The sequence below is a fragment of the Heterodontus francisci genome, chromosome 26 (genome assembly GCF_036365525.1).
Source record: "Heterodontus francisci isolate sHetFra1 chromosome 26, sHetFra1.hap1, whole genome shotgun sequence".
NCBI lineage: Eukaryota > Metazoa > Chordata > Chondrichthyes > Heterodontiformes > Heterodontidae > Heterodontus > Heterodontus francisci.
Genome location: NC_090396.1, coordinates 39639294 through 39660338, shown reverse-complemented (window position 1 = coordinate 39660338; position 21045 = coordinate 39639294). Strand labels below are relative to the sequence as shown.

General features: G+C 43.2%; 1 protein-coding gene across 3 annotated transcripts in view; it reads left to right on the top strand.

Moving 5' to 3' along the window:
• cfap52 (cilia and flagella associated protein 52) overlaps positions 1–21045 on the top strand; it is an 85431-nt gene that overhangs the window by 999 nt on the left and 63387 nt on the right. For 2 of the 3 annotated variants that reach the window (XM_068058693.1, XM_068058695.1), the window contains exons 2-4: positions 5122–5321; positions 16767–16903; positions 17173–17334. In XM_068058693.1, coding sequence (XP_067914794.1) covers positions 5122–5321; positions 16767–16903; positions 17173–17334 — 499 coding nt within the window. The remainder of the gene's footprint in view (positions 1–5121; positions 5322–16766; positions 16904–17172; positions 17335–21045) is intronic. The other variant, XM_068058694.1, reaches the window with a different exon arrangement.

Here is a 21045-nt window from a genome sequence, read left to right as displayed (position 1 = left end):
AGGCCTCGCTGCCGTAGAGCAAGGTACTGTGTCCTCATACATTCGGACTTTTGAGTTCCGTGTCAGTGCGCCATTTTCCCACACTCTCTTGGCCAGTCTGGACATGGCAGCGGACGCCTTTCCCCTGCGCTTGTTGATTTCTGCATCGAGAGACAGGTTACTGGTGATAGTTGAGCCTAGGTAGGTGAACTCTTGAACCACTTCCAGAGCGTGGTCGCTGATATTGATGGAAGGAGCATTTCTGACATCCTGTCCCATGCTGTTCATTTTCTTGAGGCTGATGGTTAGTCCAAATTCTTTGCAGTCAGCCGCAATCCTGTCAATGAGTCTCTTCTGTGTGAGATGTTAATGCAGCATCGACAACAAAGAGGGGTTCCCAGATGAGGACCTTCCGTACTTTGGTCTTCGCTCTTAGATGGGCAAGGTTTTACAACCTGCCATCTGCTCTTGTGTGGAGGAAAATTCTTTCTTCTGAAGACTTGAACACATGTGAGAGCAGAAGGGAGAAGATGATCCCAAACAGTGTAGGTGTTAGAACACAGCCCTGTTTCATGCCACTCAGGATAGGAAAGGGGTTTGATGAGGCGCTGCTATGCTGAATTGTGCCTTTCATATTGTCATGGAACCGATCTTTGCTAGTAGTCTGAAGAGACCACGTCTGCTGACGCGGTCAAAGGCTTTGGTGAGATCGATGAAAGCAATGTAGAGGGGCATCTGTTGTTTACGGCATTTCTCCTGTAGCTGGCAAAGGGAGAACAGCATGTCAATGGTGGATGTCTTTGCTCGAAAGCCACACTGCCTCAGGGGAGACATGTGCTGCCGGCAGTAAGTTGATTAGGGAGCTAGTAGGACCAGCATATTGCCCGAACACTTTTAAACTGAAATAAAAACAGAAAATGCTGGGAATACTCAGCAGTCCAGGCAACATCTGTGGAGGGAGAAACAGAGTTAATGTTTCAGGTCGATGACCTTTCACTAGAAATGTAATAGGTTTTAAGCAGGTGAAAGGGGAGAGGGTGGGAAAAAGCACCAAAGGAAAGGTCTATGGTACGGTGGAAGCCAGGACACATTAAATAACAAAAGAGTTGGTGATGCAAAGTCAAAGACAGTGGTAGAATCATAGAATCTTAGAAAGTTTAAGGTACAGAAAGAGGCCACTTGGCCCATCGTGTCTGTGCAGGCCGAAAAACATTCCACCTATTCTAAACCCACCTTCCAGCATTTGTTCTGTAGCCCTGCAGATTACAGCGCTTGAGGCGCATATCCAGACTCCTTTTGAATGAGTTGAGGGTTTCTGCCTCAACTACCCTATCAGGCAGTGATTTCGAGACCCTTACCACCCTCTGGATGAAAACGTTTTTCCTCATCTCCCCACTAATTTTTCTACCGACCACTTTAAATCTATGCCCCCTCATCACTGACTTCTCTGCTAAGGTGAATAGACCCTTCACCTGCACTCTATCCAGGCCCCTCAAAATGTTGTACATTTCAATCAGATCTCCCCTAAGCCTTCTCTGTTCCAAGGAGAACAATCTCAGCCTATCCAATCTTTCCTTATAGCTGCATTTTTCCAGTCCTGGCAACGTCCTCGTAAATCTCCTCTGTACCCTCTCTAGTACAATTATATCCTTTCTGTAATGAAGTGACCAGAACTGCACACAGCACTCAACTTGTGGCCTAACCAATGAGTTATACAGTTCCAGCATAACCTCCCTGCTCTTGTATTCTATACCTTGGCGAATAAAGGAAAGGATTCCATATACCTTCTTAACTACCTTATCGACCTGTCCTGTTACCTTCAGGGATCTGTGGACATTCACTCCAAGGTCCCTCACTTCCTCTGCACTTCTCAGTATTTTCCCATTAATCGTGTATTCATAGTAATGTGCCAAGAAAGAAACAAAGCATGTGAAGAGGTGTGAATAATGAAGAGCTGTTGTCCAGAAGCAAAATAAGGGAAAAACAAGAGTAGGACAGAAACGTGCAAAGAAAAGGAAACAAAATGGGGGCAGAGATCACAGTCTGAAATTGTTGAACTTAATGTTGAGTCCAGAAGACTATAAAGTGCCTAATCGAAAGATGAGGTGCTGTTCCTTGATCTTATGTTGCGCTTCATTGGAACACTGATATAGGCCGAGGACAGAGATGTCAGCATGAGAGAAAGGTGGAGAAGTAAAATGGCAGACCGCCAGAGGTCTGGGGTCATGCTTGCAGACTGAACGGAGGTGTTCTGCAAATCTGTCACACAATCTGCATTTGGTCTTCCCACTGCAGAGCAGACTGCATTGTAAGTAGCAAATACGGTATACTAGATTGAAAGAAGTACACATAAATCGCTGTTTCACCTGGCAGGAGTGTTTGGGGCCTTGGATGGTGAGGAGAGAGGAGGTAAAAGGCCAGGTGTTGCATCTTTTGTGTTTGCATGGAAAGTTGCCATGGCAAAGGGACGGGTTGTTGGGGTGATTGAGAAGTGGACCAGGGTGTCGCAGAGGGAACAGTCCCTTCAGAATGCTGAGAGGGGAAGGGAAGATGTGTTTGGTGGTGGCATCACGCTGGAGGTAGTAGAAATGGCAGAGGATGATTTATTGAATACGGCGGCTTGTGGGGTGGAAGGTGAGGACAAGGAGAACCCTATCGTGACTCTGGGAGGGAGGGAAAGGGATGAGAGCAGAAGTGCGGGAAATAGGTCGGACACAGTTGAGGGCCCTGTCAACCACGGTGGGGGGAATCTTTGGTTGAGGAAAAAGGAATACATATCAGAAGCGCTGTTGCAGAAGGTTGCTTCAGCAGAACAAATGCAACAGAGACAGAGAAACTGGAAGAATGGAATAGAATCCTTACAGGAAGCAGGGCATGAGGAAGCATAGTAGAGGTAGTTGTGGGAGTCAGTGGGCTTATAATGAATATTTGTTGATAGCCTAGCCCCAGAAATAAAGACAAAGAAGTCAAGGAAGGGAAGGGAAGAGTTGCAGATGGACCACTTGAAGGTGAAAGAAGGGCAGAAATTCGAAGCAAAGTTGATGTTTTCCAGTTCCGGGCGAGAGCAGGCAATGGCACTGTACCAGAAAAAGAGGTGAGGGAGGGGCCCAAGTAGGACTGGAAGAAGAAATGTTCCACATATCTCACAAAAAGGCAGACATAGCAAGAACCCATATGGGTACCCACAGCAACACCTTTTATTTGGAGGAAGTGAGTTGAATTCAAATAGAAGTTGTTTAATGTGTGAACAAGCTCAGCCAGGCGGAGGTGGGTGTTGGAGGTTGGAGACAGGGCGGGTCTCCATTCAAGAAAGAAGTAGAGAGCCCTAAGACTGGAGGATGGAGGTGTAGGGAGATTGGACATCCATGGTGAAGAGGAGATGGTTAGAGTCAGGAAATCGGAAACTGTTGCGGAGGGTTTCAGAACAGTCAAGGATGTAGGTGAGGAGACTGGACAAAGGTGAAAAAATAGAGATAAGTATTAAAACATATTTTCACAATGAGATCATTGCACTGGAGCTGCACATAAAATTTAGCTCATTACAAAATTCTGGTGCCTGTGTCCTAACTCACACCAAGTCCCATTCACCCATCAACCCTGTGCTCACTGATCTATATTGTCTCCCAATCAAGCAAGGCCTCAATTTTAAAAGTCTCATCCTTGTTTTCAAATCCCTCCATAGCCTCTCCCTCTCTATCTCTATAATCCCTTTCAGCCCCATAACCCTCCAACATCTCCACGCTGCTCCAGTTCTGGCCTCTTGAGCACCCCGACTTTCAACATAACGCCATTGGTCGCCAGGGTCCTTAGTTCTAGAATTACTTCCCTAAACCTCTCTGCCTTTCTACCTCTCTTTCCTCCTTTAAACTGCTCCATAGACTCACAACTTTGACCAAGCTTTTGATTACCTGTCCTAATATGTAGCACAGTGTCAAGTTTTGTTGGTACGGCTCCTGTGAAGTGCCTTGGGACATTTTACTGCATTAAATTTGGTATATAAATGCAAGTTGTTGTTATATCGCCTCATCAGCTCCCCCACTGAACTTGGGCAAGGTAACACAGGGTGCCCAGCAAGGGGCAAATCCTTCAGGACAGGGGTATCTGTCTGAATAAAGATGAAATTTTATGGTGCTAGGCAATTAACAAGCTTCAAATGCTTTCCTCTGCCTGGCCATTTGGAATTGGTGGTTCACTTTGTTATGAATCATGAATCTAATACTGTGTCTGCTGCTCTTTGCAATTATCTGTTATTAAGTTGCTGTAAAAAGTTATTTTTTAAAATTATTTCATGGGTTGTGGGCATTGCTGCCAAAGCCAGCATTTGCTGTCCTTGCCTAATGGCCCTTGACAACTGAGTGGCTTGTTCGGCCATTTTAGAGGGCAGTTAAGAGTCAACCACATTGCTCTGAGTCTGAAGTCACATGTCGGCCAGACCAGGTAAGGACAGCAGATTTCCCTCCCTAAAGGACATTAGTGAATCAAATGGATTTATATGACAATTGAGGATGGTTTCATGGCACCATTACCGAGACTAGCTTTCAATTCCAGAATTTTTTAAATTAATTAATTGAATTTAAATTCCACCATAGCTGCCATAGTGGAATTTGAACACGTTTCCCCAGGGCATTAGCCTGGACCTCTGGATTACTAGTTCAGTGACATTATCACAAAGAACAAAGAAAATTACAGCACAGGAACAGGCCCTTCGGCCCTCCAAGCCTACGCCGATCCAAATCCTCTATCTAAACCTGTCGCTTATTTTCTAAGGGTCTGTATCTCTAACCACCTCCACCACCTCCCCAATATTAAGCTTTTCTTTCATTTTTGCCTACTGTCAGATCACTTCAGATCTTTGATTGTGTGTTGCTGTTTCTATAAAGCTGTTAGTAGTTTATCCTAGTACAGATTTATTGAAAAATCTCTCAGCCCAGCATATATCAGCATTCTGTATTCTGCTTACAGTGTTCTGTCGTAGAATGTACAAGATAAATGATAATCCAACTGTCTGTATAATCATGTGGCTGCACCATTGCAGAATGGTTGAAGCTTTCAACATTTTGAGAGCATAGTATAATACAAAACATAGCATTTTCTTAAATCTTGGGATTCTTAAACTCTGAGATTGCATTGCTGTGTTTACAGGCAAAGTACCTTCTGGCTTATCTGTGCATCCTGACTGTGAAAATATAATTTATCCTCTGGGATGTACAACCATCGTACAAAACCTGAAGTCTAGCAAACAGGCCTTCCTGGAAAGTCATACTAACAGAATCTCTTATGTTGTGGTTAGTAAGAGTGGGAAATATATTGCGACAGGACAGATCACTTATATGGGTTTCAAGGTAAGAAAAATGTGTTGTTTTACAGCCTTTTACCCTGAGAAAATTCAATAGTGTAGTGCATGAGGAATTTTGAATATTAACTTGAAATTAAGTTTCTTTTATCCTTGCTGGACACCATTGTAGAAAAGAAATAGTATTTAAACTGTGTGCAAAGCTATAAAGGGGAGTTGTGTGTAGGGGTTACCAAGTCTGTTGAGACCCAGAATAAAATGGAAACTATCCTCCTCCCCCACAATGATTTCTGTGATCTTCAAATAAGAAAAGTAAACATCTAGATTTGGAGATATTCACGGAAAAAGAAAACAATTGCAAAACTACAGAATATTTCTTAGTCTTCAGTAGTTTCAGCATAATTAAAATACTATGTCCTTCTTTTGGTTTGCCACAGGAAAACTAAAATAGAGAGCAAGAATGATTAAATGCATTGCACTATAAATGTCCATCTGTGGTGGTTGATATGTGCTAACATTGAGACTTTTGTATTCAGTGACTCTAACTCTTAGATAAATGGCATTGACAGGGAATTGCACACTGTTGATTAGGAAAGGTGTATGAGGAGATTGAAAGAAAGTACATAAAACCAGCTAATTGTGGAGTCCCTACATGAGCAGTTAATGTGTGTTGAATGGTACGCTATTGCTTAATCAGATATAGTATTTGTATTTAGAAGCACAAAAGCCTAGCGTCCTAGGCCCAACCATCTTCAGCTGCTTCATCAATGACCTTCCTTCAATCATAAGGTCAGAAGTGGGGATGTTCACTAATGATTGCACAATGTTCAGCACCATTCGCGACTCCTCAGATACTGAAGCAGTCTGTGTAGAAATGCAGCAACACCTGGACAATATCCAGGCTTGGGCTGATAAGTGACAAGTAACATTCGCGCCACACAAGCGCCAGGCAATGACCATGTCCAACAAGAGAGAATCTAACCATCTCCCCTTGACATTCAACGGCATTACGATTGCTGAATCCCCCACTATCAACATCCTGGGGGTTACCATTGACCAGAAACTGAACTGGAGTAGCCATATAAATACCATGGCTACAAGAGCTGGTCAGAGTCGAGGAATCAAGTGGCGAGTAACTCACCTCCTGACTCCCTAAAGCCATCCACCATCTACAAGGCACAAGTCAGGAGTGTGATGGAATACTGTCCACTTGCCTGGATGGGTGTAGCTCCAACAACACTCAAGACGCTTGACACCATCCAGGACAAAGCAGCCCACTTGATTGGCACCCTGCCAACAAACATTCACTCCCTCCACCACCGACGCACAGTGGCAGCAGTGTGTACCATCTACTAGATGCACTGCAGCAACGCACCAAGGCTACTCAGGCAGCACCTTCTAAACCAGCAGCCTCTACCACCTAGAAGGACAAGGGTAGCAGATGCGTGGGAACACCACCACCTGCAAGTTCCCCTCCAAGCGACACACCTTCCTGACTTGGAACTATATCGCCGTTCCTTCACTGTGGCTGGGTCAAAGTCCTGGAAGTCCCTTCCTAATAGCACTGTGGGTGTACCTACCCCACATGGACTGCAGCAGTTCAAGAAGGCAGCTCATTACCTTTTTCTCGTGGGCAATTAGGGATGGGCAATAAATGCTGGCCTGGCCAGCGACCCCCACATCCCACGAAACGAATTTTAAAAAAAACTTTTCTTGTTAAAGGCTACACATTCTGCACACAGTTCAATCCACAAGTGTCAATTGGTTCAACATTTGTAAATAAGGTGTTTGTGAAAGCCTTATTCATGAGTGAAGTTAACTCTACATTCAGTATTCTATATAGTCTGTTCCATTTATACTATAGGTAATATTGTTGATTAATAAACAGAGAATATCCCACCATTGTTAATAATTCAGTGCAGAAGATAAGTAACACTTAACTATTGGTAGTGTAAGTAAATTATGTGTCCATTCATGCATGTATTTTGGCTGCTGCTCTGGATTTGAGCACATTAGTTCTATCCTCCCTTTTTTCCCCCTCTTGGCTGTTCTTGGACCCTTCTCTCCTCCACTTCCTAATATCCATTATGCGACTATTTTCCCCCATATCCTCCAATTACTACACCAATCCATTACATATCCTCACAGAATCTCAGAATCGTTACAGCGCAGAAGGAGGCCATTCGGCCCATCGTATCCATACTGGCTCTCTGAAAGAACAATTCCCTCAGTTCCATTCCCCTGCCTTCTACCTGTAACCCTGCACATTCTTCCTTTTCATATAACTGTCTAGTTTTCTTTTGAATGCTTCAATTCTACCTGCCTCCACCACATTCTCAGGCAGCACATTCCAGACCTTAACCACTCGCTGCATGAAAAGGTTTTTCCTCATGCCACTTTTGTTTCTTTTACCAAATACTTTAAATCTGTGCCCTCCCATTCTCGATCCTTTCACGAGTGGGAACAGTTTCTCTCTATCTATCCTGTCCAGACCCTCATGATTTTGAATACCTCGATCAAATCACCTCTCAGCCTTCTCTTCTCCAAGGAAAACAGTCCTAATTTCTCCAATCTATCTTCATAACTAAAATTCCTCATCCCTGGAACCATTCTCGTGAATCTTTTCTGCACTCTCTCCAATGCCCTCACTTCTTTCCTAAAGTGCCGTGCCCAGAAGTGGACGCAATACTCCAGCTGAGGCCGAACTAGTGTCTTATACAAGTGCAACATAACTTCCTTGCTCTTGTACTCTATGCCCCTTTTAATAAAACCCAGGATACTGTATGCTTTATTAACCCTGCTCTCAACCTGTCGTGCCACCTTCAATGACTTATGCACTTATACATCTCGGTGCCTCTGCTCCTGCACCCCCTTTAGAATTGTACCCTTTATTTTATATTGTCGCTCCATGTTCTTCCTACAAAATGAATCACTTCACATTTCTCTGCGTTGAACTTCATCTGCCACCTGTCTCCCCTTCCACCAACCTGTCCCTGTCCTTTTGAAGTTCTGCACTATCCTCCCCACAGTTCACAATTCCTTTCACACTAAAACTATCCCAGTTAATATTGGGGCAGTTAAAATCCCCTACTATTACTGCCCTATTGGTGTTGCACTTCTCTCTTCTCTAACCCAGCTTGAATCTGGTCCTCTTCTCTCTTGGCATTCTCTTAAGGCCTATCAAAGCACCCATTACAAGCTCCTTCTGAGCAGCAGCTCCAACTGTTCCATACTTCCTTTTCACCTACCTTCTTACCCTCTGTACCCACTAGAGGCAAAATTTGCCAAGCTCCTTCCTCTCCCACACACCCCAAACATCATTACGGCCTTGGACGCTGTTAGTGGATCAACAATCACTGCCCCTCTCTGCATTCACTCGTGGATGATGTCACGCTCATGCAAGGAGAAATTATGAACTATAAAATGAACTGATGAATTGAACACAAAACAGACACCTTTTGCTGCAAAACAAGATGGAGTACGAGGTCAGGTGACCTCTTCTACATTGCAAATACACATGGTATCTGCTGGAACGGAACCAATTGTCCTGTCGAGTCAAGTGTTGAAGAAAGCATTAGAAATGTAAATGGTCCATTCAATGTTAATGGCTACCCCTTTTCAACAAGTTTGGCTAACAATGTCTTGGCAGACAATGGAAACTCCAGACTCAAACTCTGGATAATGGGTGTGCAAAACACCATGTTATCAAGATGGCATCGAGATGAGCAACATACAAACCCATTGTCTAACAATGGCCACACCATCAAACACCATTTATGAATACACAATGGGAGAGAAACTTGGGTGTTCTGACAGAAACCCAATCTCTGATAAGGAGGCTTTAATAAGAGATATCTTCTGTGCAGAAAGTCAGAAGCCAGAAGGAAGAGAGAGACCCATCTCAGCAAGAAGAAAGACCCAGTCAGAATAACAAATTTAAGCTATCAAGATGCTGTGACGAAAGGTGACCTTGAATCTCTCTACCTGAGAAATTGTAACAGGATATTTTGCCACTGAATTGTGGTTGAGATTTAACCAAAGAAGTCTTCAGCTAAGCATCCGTCAACCTTAAACTTTCCAAAGTCTGACGTCAGTGAACCAGGAAAAAAGAAAATAGGCCTGCACCATTTTTTAAATCTTTCTCCTGGGGAAACAAGCACGGTTTCATAACTAACTCTTACTAAAACCATCAGACCTAAATGCATGCTATGTTTTAATCTCTATCTTTTCTTGTGTGTGTGTGTATAGGTGAAGCTGTAAATATTTTCATGTATTGTTTAATAAAGTTATCTTTCTTTAAACCTATGAGAATTGGAGTTTCAAAAGGAAAGAGAGAAAGTGGAATGAAAAATGCAAAGTGAGGCAGCGGAAAGAGAAATGCAAAGGGAGAAAGAGAAAAGAGTTTGAACTGGCTGGAGAAAGCCTGAAAGTGCAAGGGGAGGATGCCACTAGCAATTCAAATATGGACCCCAATTGGCAGCAAAGCTTTGATATGATAAGACACTCATTATTAGTGTCAAAATTTATAGAGGATGAAGTCAAATCGTATTTTATCTCTTTTGAGAAAATTGTCACATTTAAAGTGGCCAATAGAGTAATGGACCCTCCTTTTACAAGGCGAATTAATAGGAAGAGCCTGTAAAGCTTACTTCACAATGTCCGAGGACAGCTCTTTAGATTATGAGCAAACCAAAATTGCTATTTTAAATGCTCATGAGTTAGTCCCTGATGCATACCAGAAAAATTTTAGAAATACTGGAAAAAGACCTGCTCAAACCTTTATTGAATCTGAGCAAGTTAAACACCAGGCTTTCAATCGCTGGATGAGATCTCTGAAGTTAGACCCTCAGATGAGAACTTGCGAGAGGTGATCCTATTAGAGGAGCTTAAAAATTGCATTCCAATTAGTATAAAAACCTCTATTGAGGAATATAGGGTCACAAGGGTGAGGGACGCTGCTGCAATGACAAACAATTATGAGCTCACACATAAACCCTTTTTTCAAGGCAAACTCTTCCCTATTAATCCCAAGGTCGGGGAAGGACAGAAAATAGGATAGTGACAGGTGATGGGATAGTACAGAAAGGGAGAATAAGAGTGAGAATGCAGGGGGGCCTCCACAAGTCAGGAAAGAAAGTGCAGAGGGTAGGAATGATTTCCGCAGGCCATGTGCAGGACACGTGATAGCTGATTGCTGGAAGTTGAAGGGGAAGCCAGTGGGTTTTGTTGGGATTAACAAAGCCAGTCCAGGAAATGGTGCCCTAGCAGGTGGCAAGGTGGACCAGACCGTGGCTCTAACCACAGTGAGTGACCCTTCTAGAAATACCGCTATGGGTGCAGTAAAAACAGACAAAATCCCAGAGGGTTAACAGGATTTTGACTTTAAAAGAAAGGTGTTACTGTCGCCCTGTAATATGGTGAGCAAGCTACTTGTTCTGCTCAGGGATACAGCGGCCACTCAATCTTAATACTGGATAAAGGCATGACCTCCCCACCAGAGAACTCGGAAAATGCAAAGGTTCTTGTGAAAGACACTGAAGCGGGGTACATGTCCATACCCCTATATCAGGTCCACTAAGAGTGTGTCCTAGTCTCTGGACTGGTTATCGAAGGGATTGTTCCTAGTCTGCCTGTTGCTGGAATAGATTTGCTGTTAGGCAATAATTTGGCTGGGACCAGATTGACAGCAGCCCCAGGAGTCTTAGACAAGCCAAATAAGGCCAGGGAATCTAAACAGTAACAGGAGGAAGTTCCTGGAATATTCCCTGACTGTGTAGTAACCAGGTCCATGGCTAAGCGAGCTCCGCAAGAGAGAGCTGAGCCAGTAATTCAATCAGATGACCCAGAAATCTGGCTGGCTAAAACTTTTTTTGGAGATTTGGGAGAGGAGAAGGAGGTGTATAATAGATCCTCCTTGATCGAAGCTCAGCAGGCAGACCTCTGAGGCAGAGGCCTGAATGTTATTACTTTAAAAATGGAGTCATGATAAGAAAATGGAGAACTCTGTAGCGGCCTGCAGAAGAGGAGTGGACAGTGGTCCACTAAATTGTAGTCCCTGCTAAATATCGTAGGGAAATTTTGAGGATTGCCCATGAAATCCCAATGGCTGGCCATGTGGTATCCGAAAGACCCAGGCCCAGATAAGCCAGCACTTTTATTCGCCTCATCTCCATAAAGATGTGGTTAAATTTTGTAGGACCTGCCATAGCTGCAATCAAACCCGCTCCACTAATACCTATACCTGCTTTTGAAGTACCTTTTAGCAGAGTTCTGGTCGATTGCGTAGGATCTTTACCCAGAACTGGGACCAGTTTCCTAATAATCATGGATATGACCACCTAATTCCCAGGCGCCATACCCTTAAGAAAAATAACAGCCAAAGGGGCTGACCCAGTCTTTCACCTGCTACCACTGCCCAAAGAGATCCAATCAGATGAAGGATCTAATTTTATAAAAGCAAAATACTGCAGATGCTGGAAATCTGAAACAAAAACAATAAGTGCTGGAAATACTCAGCAGGTCTGGCAGCATCTGTGGAGAGAGAAGCAAAGTTAATGTTTCAGGTCTGTGACCTTTCATCAGAATTGGCAAAGGTTAGAAAAGAATTAGGTTTAAAGCAAGTGAAGGGGAGGGAGGTGGGGGAGAGAACAATGGGGAAGGTGTTTGATAGGGCAGGAGAGATAAAATAACAAAGATGGCCTTGGACAAAGTCAAAATGTGTGTTAATGCTTGTGGTGAAAGAGAAAGCATTAGTATAGAGACTGTTAATAGTGGAATAATTAGCAGCTCTGACTACATGAATAGCAGGCACATGGTTAAAAAATAGAATATTAAAAAAAGGCCAGTCATGCTCTGAAGTTATTGAACTCAATGTTCAGTCCGCAAGGCTGGAGAGTGCCTAATCGAAAGATTAAGTGCTGCTCCTCGAGCTTGCGTTGATGTTCACTGGAACACTGGAGCAGGCCAAAGACAGAAATATCTGTATGAGAGCAGGGGGGAGTGTTGAAATGGAAAGCAACCAGAAGCTCAGGGTCATGCTTTCAGACTGAGCAGAGGTGTTCAGCAAAGCGGTCACCCAATCTACGTTTGGTCTCCCCAGTGCAGAGGAGACCGCATTGTGAGCAGCAAATACAGTATACTAAATTGAAAGAAGTACAAGTAAATCGCTGCTTCTCCTGAAAGGAGTGTTTGGGGCCTTGGATAGTAAGGAGAGAGGAGGTAAAAGGGCAGGTATTTCACCTCCTCCGATTGCATTGCAAGGTGCTGTGGGAAGGGGACGCAGTGTCGGGGGTAATGGAGGGGTGGACCAGGGTGTCGCAGAGGAACAATCCCTTCGGAATGCTGACAGGGGAGGGGAGGGGAAGATGCGTTTGGTGGAGGCATTATGCTGGAGGTAGTGGAAATGGCAGAGGATGATCCTCTGGATGTGGAGGCTGGTGAGGTGGTAAGTGAGGACAAGAGGAAGCCTGTCATGGTTCTGGGAGGGAGGGGAAGCCTTGAGGGCAGAGTGCAGAAAATGGGCCAGACATGGTTGAAGGCCCTGTCAACCACAGTGGGCGGGAATCCTCGGTTGAGGAAAAAGGAAAACATATCAGAAGCGCTGTAGTGGAAGGTTGCATCATCAGAACAGATGCGTCAGAGACAGGAAAACTGGGAGAATGGAATGGAGTCCTTACAGGTGGCAGGGTGTGAAGAAGTCTATTCGAGGTAGCTGTGGGAGTCAGTGGGCTTATAATAAATATTAGTGGACAGCCTATCTCCAGAGATGGAGGCAGAGAAGTCGAGGGGAAGGGTTGGAGATGGACCATGTAAAGGTGAGAGAAGGGTGGAAATTGGAAGCAAAGTTGATAAAGTTTTCCAGTTCAGGGCGGGAGCAGGAAATGGCACTGATAACAGTCATCAATGTACTGGAGAAAGAGTTGGGGGAGGGGGCCTGAGTAGAACTGGAACAAGGAATGTTCTACATATCCCACAAAAAGACAGGCATAACTAGGACCCATGCAGGTACCCATAGCAACGTATTTTACTTGAAGGAAGTGAGTGGAGTTGAAGGAGAAGTTGTTCAATGTGACAACAAGTTCAGCCAGGTGGAGGAGGGTGGTGGTGAATGGGGACTGGTTGGGCCTCTGTTCAAGGAAGAAGTGGAGAGCCCTCAAACTATCCTGGTGGGGGATGGAGGTGTCGAGATCTAATTTTATGTCCAAGGTATTCCAAGAGGTAATGCATGATCTTGGCATCGAACAGCTAAAATCCTCAGCATATCACCCACAGTCACAAGGGGCTCCGGAATGATTCCACCAAACTCTGAAAACCATGATCAGAGCATATTGCTGTGAGTACCTGGGACAAAGGTTTAGCCTTTCTGCTGTTCGCCAGCAGAGATTCACCCAATGAATCAACAGGCTTCAGTCTGTTTGAATTGGTCTATGTACATGTAGTAAGAGGCCCCTTAAACTGATCAAATAAAAAATTCTAGATCAAAGGAGGAAACCTCATTGTTAAATTATGTATCAGTCTTTCCCGAGCGACTTTTGAAAGCATGTTCTCTGGCTAAAGAGCACCTAAAACCCTCTCAGCAAAATATAAAAAGGCAAGCAGGCAGACATGCATGTTCAGGCTCTGACATTTAAACCAGGGGATCAAGTCCTAGTGTTGCCATTACAGGGCGAACCCCTGAAAGCTAGGTTCAGTGGCCTGTACCGTGTGGGGAAAAAAATCAGTGAAATAAATTACCTGATTAACATCCCAGACCGAAGAAAGAAACTAGACTGTGCCACATCAATATGTTGAAGAAATATCATGATCAGGAACAGGACAAACCAATCAATGTATGCCAGATAGTGAGAACAGTGGAGGATGGAAACACTAGTGAGGAGGAACTAGAGGATGAAGGGAACCTAGAAAATTGTCAGATTGAACCCTCTACTGTGAAAGTGGCCAACACAGAAATCTTAGGGAGACTAGAGACAGTATTTAACTATTTCACTTACAAGCAGAGAGAAGAGCTAGCAACATTTCTAAGAGAGTTTGGGCAAGTGTGTAGGGACAAACCATGTCATATCTCTTTGACCATTCACAATGTGGATGTAGGGGAGATCCCACCTATAAAACAAAGCCCATATCGACTGAGCCCTGATAAATTGGCTCAAGTCCAAGAAGAAATCCAGTACATGCTAAACAATGACCTAATCGAACCCAGTAAAGCAGCTAGAGTTCACCTGTTGTATTAGTCCCCAAACCCGATGGATCAAAGAGACTCTGTATTGACTACCGCAAAGTTAATGCAGTTACTCGAACACATTCATCCGATTCCTCGCATTGAAGACTGTTTTGACAGTAGGCAATTCTGCCTACATCAGCAAAATTGATTTGTTAAAAGGATACTGGCAAAACCCCATGACCAGTCAAGCTAAGGAAATTTCAGTTTTTGTAACAGCCAATGGCTATTCCAATGTAAAATCATGCCTTTCAGTTTAAAGAATGCCCCAGCAACTTTTCAAAGACAGATGAATCAGGTGGTGGCTGGTTTAAGCAACTGCGTTGTCTACCTTGATGACCTGCTGGTCTATAGTGAGACCTGGGAAGACTATCGTTTCCCACCTGTCTATAACAATGATTACATTGACATCATGATTTTGACAAAAAGTTAACTAGTGGCTGGCAACACCCTCCCCCCTTACTGATGCCACTCTGTCTAATTATACTTTTCATCACTGCCCTGCCCAAATTACCAGAGTGGTCGTGTGACCCTTACCACCAAATCACACTTTGGTCTCGCTATTCCTACACCACTGGTACTTTCTCCTTCTGTGAGCACCTTACTTTCTTCCACCACTCTCCTTTAAAATCTTCATTGTCTACCACCTCCCCAAATTTCACTCTAAGTTTCTCACTGAGATATGCTTTTTCCTTTGCTCTATTATCCTCTGCACTGAGTGACTCCTCATCCTCAGTTATTTAAATCTTCATCTCAGATATCCTTGTCCCCGCTCCTCTGAATTTACTGATTTCCTGTCCTCCCTAAACTTCTCCCTGCATATAAACTCTCTGCCCACCCTCTCAACCTTGCCATCTCGCATGGCCTCTCTACATCAATTGTCTCAATCAAAGATGAAGCCATCTCTGATCACTTCCTTGTATCCCTCATAGCCCTCTGTGCCCTAGCCCTGAAGTCGTTTCTTTCTCCAGCTTCTTTCATATCTCACATGCTCTTTCAGAGCTCATTTTGTCAATGAGACCCATGACCATGTCCTGCTCCTTTGACCTAATTTCTACTAAACTGTTGACCATCTTTCCTGGGTTCTATGCTAGCTGATCTTAATTGTGAGAAGGGAAGGTCATATTCTCACTTTAAGAAATGCCTGCATCGTCTCCATTCTTAATACACTCGCCATGCAGTTATTGAATGGCAAAACAGGCTCAAGAGGCTGAATGGCCTATTCCTATTTCCATGTTCCTGTTCTCAGCCCCTCTGTTCTTGCAAACTACCGCTCCATCTCTAACTCCGTTTCCTCTGTAATTTTCTTGAACATGTTGTTGCTTCCTAAGTCCACGCTGATCATTTTACAATTTCATATTTGAATCACTTCCATTGGGTTTCCATCCGTGCCACAGCAGTGAAATGGCCCTAATCAAATTCACAATGACATTTTCTGTAGTACCTTATCCCGCCTTGTCCTCCTCAATCTATCTGCAGCCTTTGAGGATTACTGAGTTGTGATTCTGGAAAACACTTTGATTAAAAATTATGTCCCATCATATCATTAGAAGAGTAATGGGGGCATTGAGAACCTGATTCCTACAGACCAATCAGATTGTGGAAACAATTCCACCCAAAAAGTTAACCAGATCTCTAGAACAGGAAACTCATTCAGTTTTACCTTGTTGGAGTTAGATTATTACCTCAAGCAACAAGTACAAGTAGCAATGATAAGAGCAATATTGTGACAAAATGTGTTCTAGAAATTTGAAAACATTCTGCTGCATTTACAGCTAAACAGAAGCAGCAGCCATACATTTGAAACTTTAAAAGCACAGTAAATAGTGTGAAATATGACCCTAACACAAAAATAGCAACATAACCAGAAGCTTGTGTAATCAAGGGGTATAGTCCTGAAATGGTATGATCCTGGTTTTAATGAACAAATAAACCGAATGCATGCATGAGTTTTTTTTAACCAATTTAAACCTATTAATACTGCTATCATAAGTGCAACATACTGTATTTATTCTAAGGGCAAATAACTTCATGTAGCACTCTTAGATTATCTTTAATTTACACTAGAATAACCTCTAATGGTTGCAGAGTTTTTGTTTATTCCCAACAGGAATGTTTTCTTTTGATTTTGAGTCCTCTCAAGTTTGGATTTTGTGGCCATTTAAAGTAACCATAAAAGAGAACATGTGGAAGGTCCACTATGCAAAGGTTTCATATTGTAATTAGTAGTATTCAGTGTGATCTAAACTGAAAACTGAGAATTGTATATCTTTGCAGGCTGATATCATCATCTATAACTATGCTGAAAAAGAAACTCATGCAACTATGACACTTCACCAAGCTAAAGTTGAAGCACTGGCATTTTCCCCAAATGATCTCTATTTGGTATCCATTGGCGGTCAGGATGACGGCAGGTAACATAGATTAAGAACCTGGTAAAACTGAAGTCAATGGAAATAAGGGGAAAACACTCCACTAGCTGGAGTCATACAGAGCACAAAGGAAAATGGTATAAAAACAAAATACTGGCTGCATCTGTGGAGGGATAAACAGAGTTAGCATTTCAAGTCAATGACCTAACATTGACGAAGATACATTGATCTGAAACATTAACTCTGTTTCTCTCTTCACAGGTGTGGTCTGACCTGCTGAGTATTTCCAGCATTTTCTGTTTTTATTTCAGATTTCCAGCACCCAAATGCTTTGCCCCTGCAACAGAAAATGATTGTGATTGTTGGAGGCCAATCATCTCAGCCCAGGACATGGGTGTAAAAGTTCCTCAGGGCAGTGGCCTAGGCCCAAACATTTTCAGCTGCTTCATCAATGATTATTCCTCTAACCTAAGGTCAGAAGTGGGGATGTTTGCTGATGATTTCACCATGTTCAGTTCCATTCACAACCCTCAAATAATGAAGCAGTCTATGACCGCAAGCAGCAAGACCTGGACGACATTCAGGCTTGGGTTATTAAGTGGCAAGTAACATGCGTGCCACACTATTACCACGCAATGACCAGCTCCAGCAAGAGTCGAACGATCTCGCCTTGACATTCAATGAAATTACCATCGCTGAATGCCCTACCATCATGGGAGTCACCATTGACCAGGAACTTAATTGGACTAGCAATATAAGTACTGTGGCCACACATGCTGGGTATTCTGTGGTGAATGACTGACCTCTTAATTTCCCAAAGCCTTTCCACCATCTACAAGTCACACGTCAGCAGTGTGATGGAGTACTCTCCGCTTGCCTGGATAAGTACAGCTCCCACAGCACTCAAAAAGCTTGACACCATTCAGGACAAAGGAGTCCACTTGATTGGCCACATTAAACATTCACTTTCGCCATGACCGGCGCACAGTGGCTGCAGTTTGTACCATCTACAAGATGCACTGAAGCAACTCGCCAAGTTTTCTTCAACAGCATCTTTCAAATCTGCAACCTGTACTGCCTAGAAAGACAAAGACAGCAGGTGCATGGGTACACTACCACATGCATGTTTCCCTTCAAGTCAAACACCATCCTGACATAGAATTATATCACTGTTCCTTCATTGTCATTGGGTCAAAATCCTGGAACTTTCCACCTTAACAGCACAGTGGAAGTACTTCCCCACTACACGAACTGCAGAGTTCAAGAAGGCAACTCACCACCACCTTCTCAAGGGCAATGAGGGATGGACAATCAATACTGGCCTTGCCAGGGATGCCCACATCCCATGAAAGAACAAAAAGAGAAATGTAGCATTAGAAATTTCCAAAATATGTACTTTAAAAATTGTGCAATAGAAAATGTAAACGTAATCAAACAGTTGTTCATTCATTTTGTCTTAAATTTGATTGAATAAGTTGAAAGGGAGAAACAAGCTTCATTTGTTCCTGGTTAACAAAAAATCACCAAAATCAATGTGGGAATTTATTAAACACCAAAATAATTATTCTTAAAATGATTACTTCAACACTAGTACTTGTTTACTTAATTAGTTTTGTATTCATCTTTTTGGTAAATACCAGTAGAGAAAGTAAATTGTAATGATTTGTCAAAATGCATGCATCCACATCTATTTCTTCTTCATAAAATGAGCCAATAAAAATAAATATGTCCCAGAAACCAATACAAAAAATTTTTACTCATGGTTCAGCCCGTTACAGAAGTGCATAACTGACCATACAGACTAGAACAGTACCACATTTAGTTGCCAGTCTGTGCTGAATCAGGTGATCTTACTCAGACTAGCAGCCACGCTATAATGATCCTCATTATCCACTGGTTAGAAAGAGGAAACATTGCCGAGAGTTTCTGCTTCTGATTACTGCTGTTGATGAAATGTCCAAAGAATTGTCTTAAATGTGCCTTCAAAATGGAGTCAGTCGTCAAATTGAATGCTGGGAAAGATAAAGGCTAATCCTAATTAAACTGTGAAAGTTTATAAAATCAAAATATTCGTGACTAGAGATAGAAGACAAATCAGCAGGAACACAGGTCTGGAAGTAGCTAGTTAAAGGAGATATAAAGATCACCTGGCTTATCTCAACATCTGTGAGACCCCTTGTGAGCAATGACCTAAGAGCTGTGGAGTAAATGTGTGACCGAGCATTCCAGGTGCTTGTGCTTCTTTGGTTTGGAGGTTGTCAGAGGTATCAAGAGGTACCAATTAGCCAATTGATACTAAAAGGTCTGAACTCTTCTCACATATGTTAGTCAGATTAATCAGTAGAAGTAAGGAACTTTTCTTGGAAATTAAGAATACGTAAGATAGTGTTTTTGAAGCTAAAGTTTTCAGTTCTTAGTTTAAGTTGTTTTAACAGTTCTTGTCGTAAAAATAGTTCTTTTCCCAGTATATATAGAAAGGTGTCTCTACATCACCAACAGAGAGAGAGATAGAGAGGGAGACTGATTACAGAAGTTAAGATTGTACAGCTATACCAATCAAGTACAGTTAGATACAAGTATGTCACATAGATGATCAAGGCAGGTGTCCAGATGCAGTGACTACCACAGAAGGTGAGTTTACCCAAGAGCAGATGATCCGGGAGCAACAGCAGCTCAACAGATGGAGATTTATCACTTTGATGTCTCAGAAGTCTAACACCATCCTCCCACAGGAAGGCAAGGCATCTAAGTCAGCATATAAGTATGAGATCAGATAAATTCTGAAAATCTTGCTGACTACAAGCATATAGACTTGATTCTAGTCAATAGTCTTGATATCTAATGTGGTTAATTTATCAGGTATCAAAGGAGTTCATTTCTTAATTAATCTCTTCAAATTATATCAATCTCAGGCACTGATCCCAACTATAAATTTATAATCAGTCAGCAGTTAATGGTTAATTGCTGTATCTTTGAACTGTTCTTGTAAGCTCGTTATTTATTTTTTCAATGAACTCTACTTACTCATTATTTGCTTCCTCGATGTTGAAGTTTAAGTGGTGCGCACTGCCTGTGAATGTGTTGGAGGCTGATTCAAACATAGCTTTCAAAAGGGTATTGGATAATTATCTGAAGAGAAAAAAAAGTTGCAAGGCTAAGGGTAAAAGGTGGGGGAGTGGGACTAGCTGAGTTGCTTTTGCAGAGAGCTGGCATGGATACAAAGGGCCGAATGGCCTCCTTCTGTGCTGTAACCATTCTATGATTCCAAGATTAATAAACAGTTATTTCATGGTTTTGATGTCTGATTTCCTCTTTGATAATGGCAGTAAAGGTTAAATTCATTCCCTCAGTAGCTTGTGCATACCTTGATGAGAGGTTGGTTGTGTAAATGCTTATGCAGTCCAAACTGGTTGATGTAAACTAGTTTAGTAAGTCTAGTTGGGCATCATTAACTCCTAAGCATAAACTAGATGGTAATCCCAGTGACAAAAAGGATGAAGGAGTTAACGATTCATGTGTTGCCCTTGATTACTATTTTTGTCAGGATATTAAACCCAGTGATCAATGTTGAAAAGTGTGCATGTGGATGTTGGATGAGGGTTTAAAGCAAATTTCTTAAGGTGGAAGAACAATCACGATGTCACCCAGTCCCCTATTTTTTCTGTTTTTAAATTGTTCAAAAGACTGGATTATTGGGCTGGGTTTTACTTTAGGCAGATGGGAATTTGCCACCGATGTGAAAGTCAGTGTCGAACCCGCTTCCGCCTAGCCTGGGGATCCATCCCGCATTTTACGGGTCCCCGGGCTTTAATTGTCCCAAGGCAGAACTTCCACCCACTTGAGGGAGGAGGTCCCGCCTCAGTGAGCTGCCGGCCAATCAGCGGGCCGGCAGCTCTTAGTCCCAGCAGCACCACCGGGAGCGGTGGCGACTGCAGCCCAGCTGACGCCATGGATCGAGGAGGGAAGGTAAGTAGGGGTTGCCTCACCAGTGGGATCGGTCCTTCCTTGGTGAGGCTGGAGTGGTCGTTTGGGGGAAGGGGGACGTCTTGGGTCCCGGTGGTGGGTTGGGAGGCCCTCAATTGGGCAGCCTGTGCCTGATTGCCATGCCTCCCACCCCCGGGGCGCGGAAAGGCCGACAGCTATCGCTGGGTGGCCTTTCACGTCCCCAGCACGCCTGCTTGCCA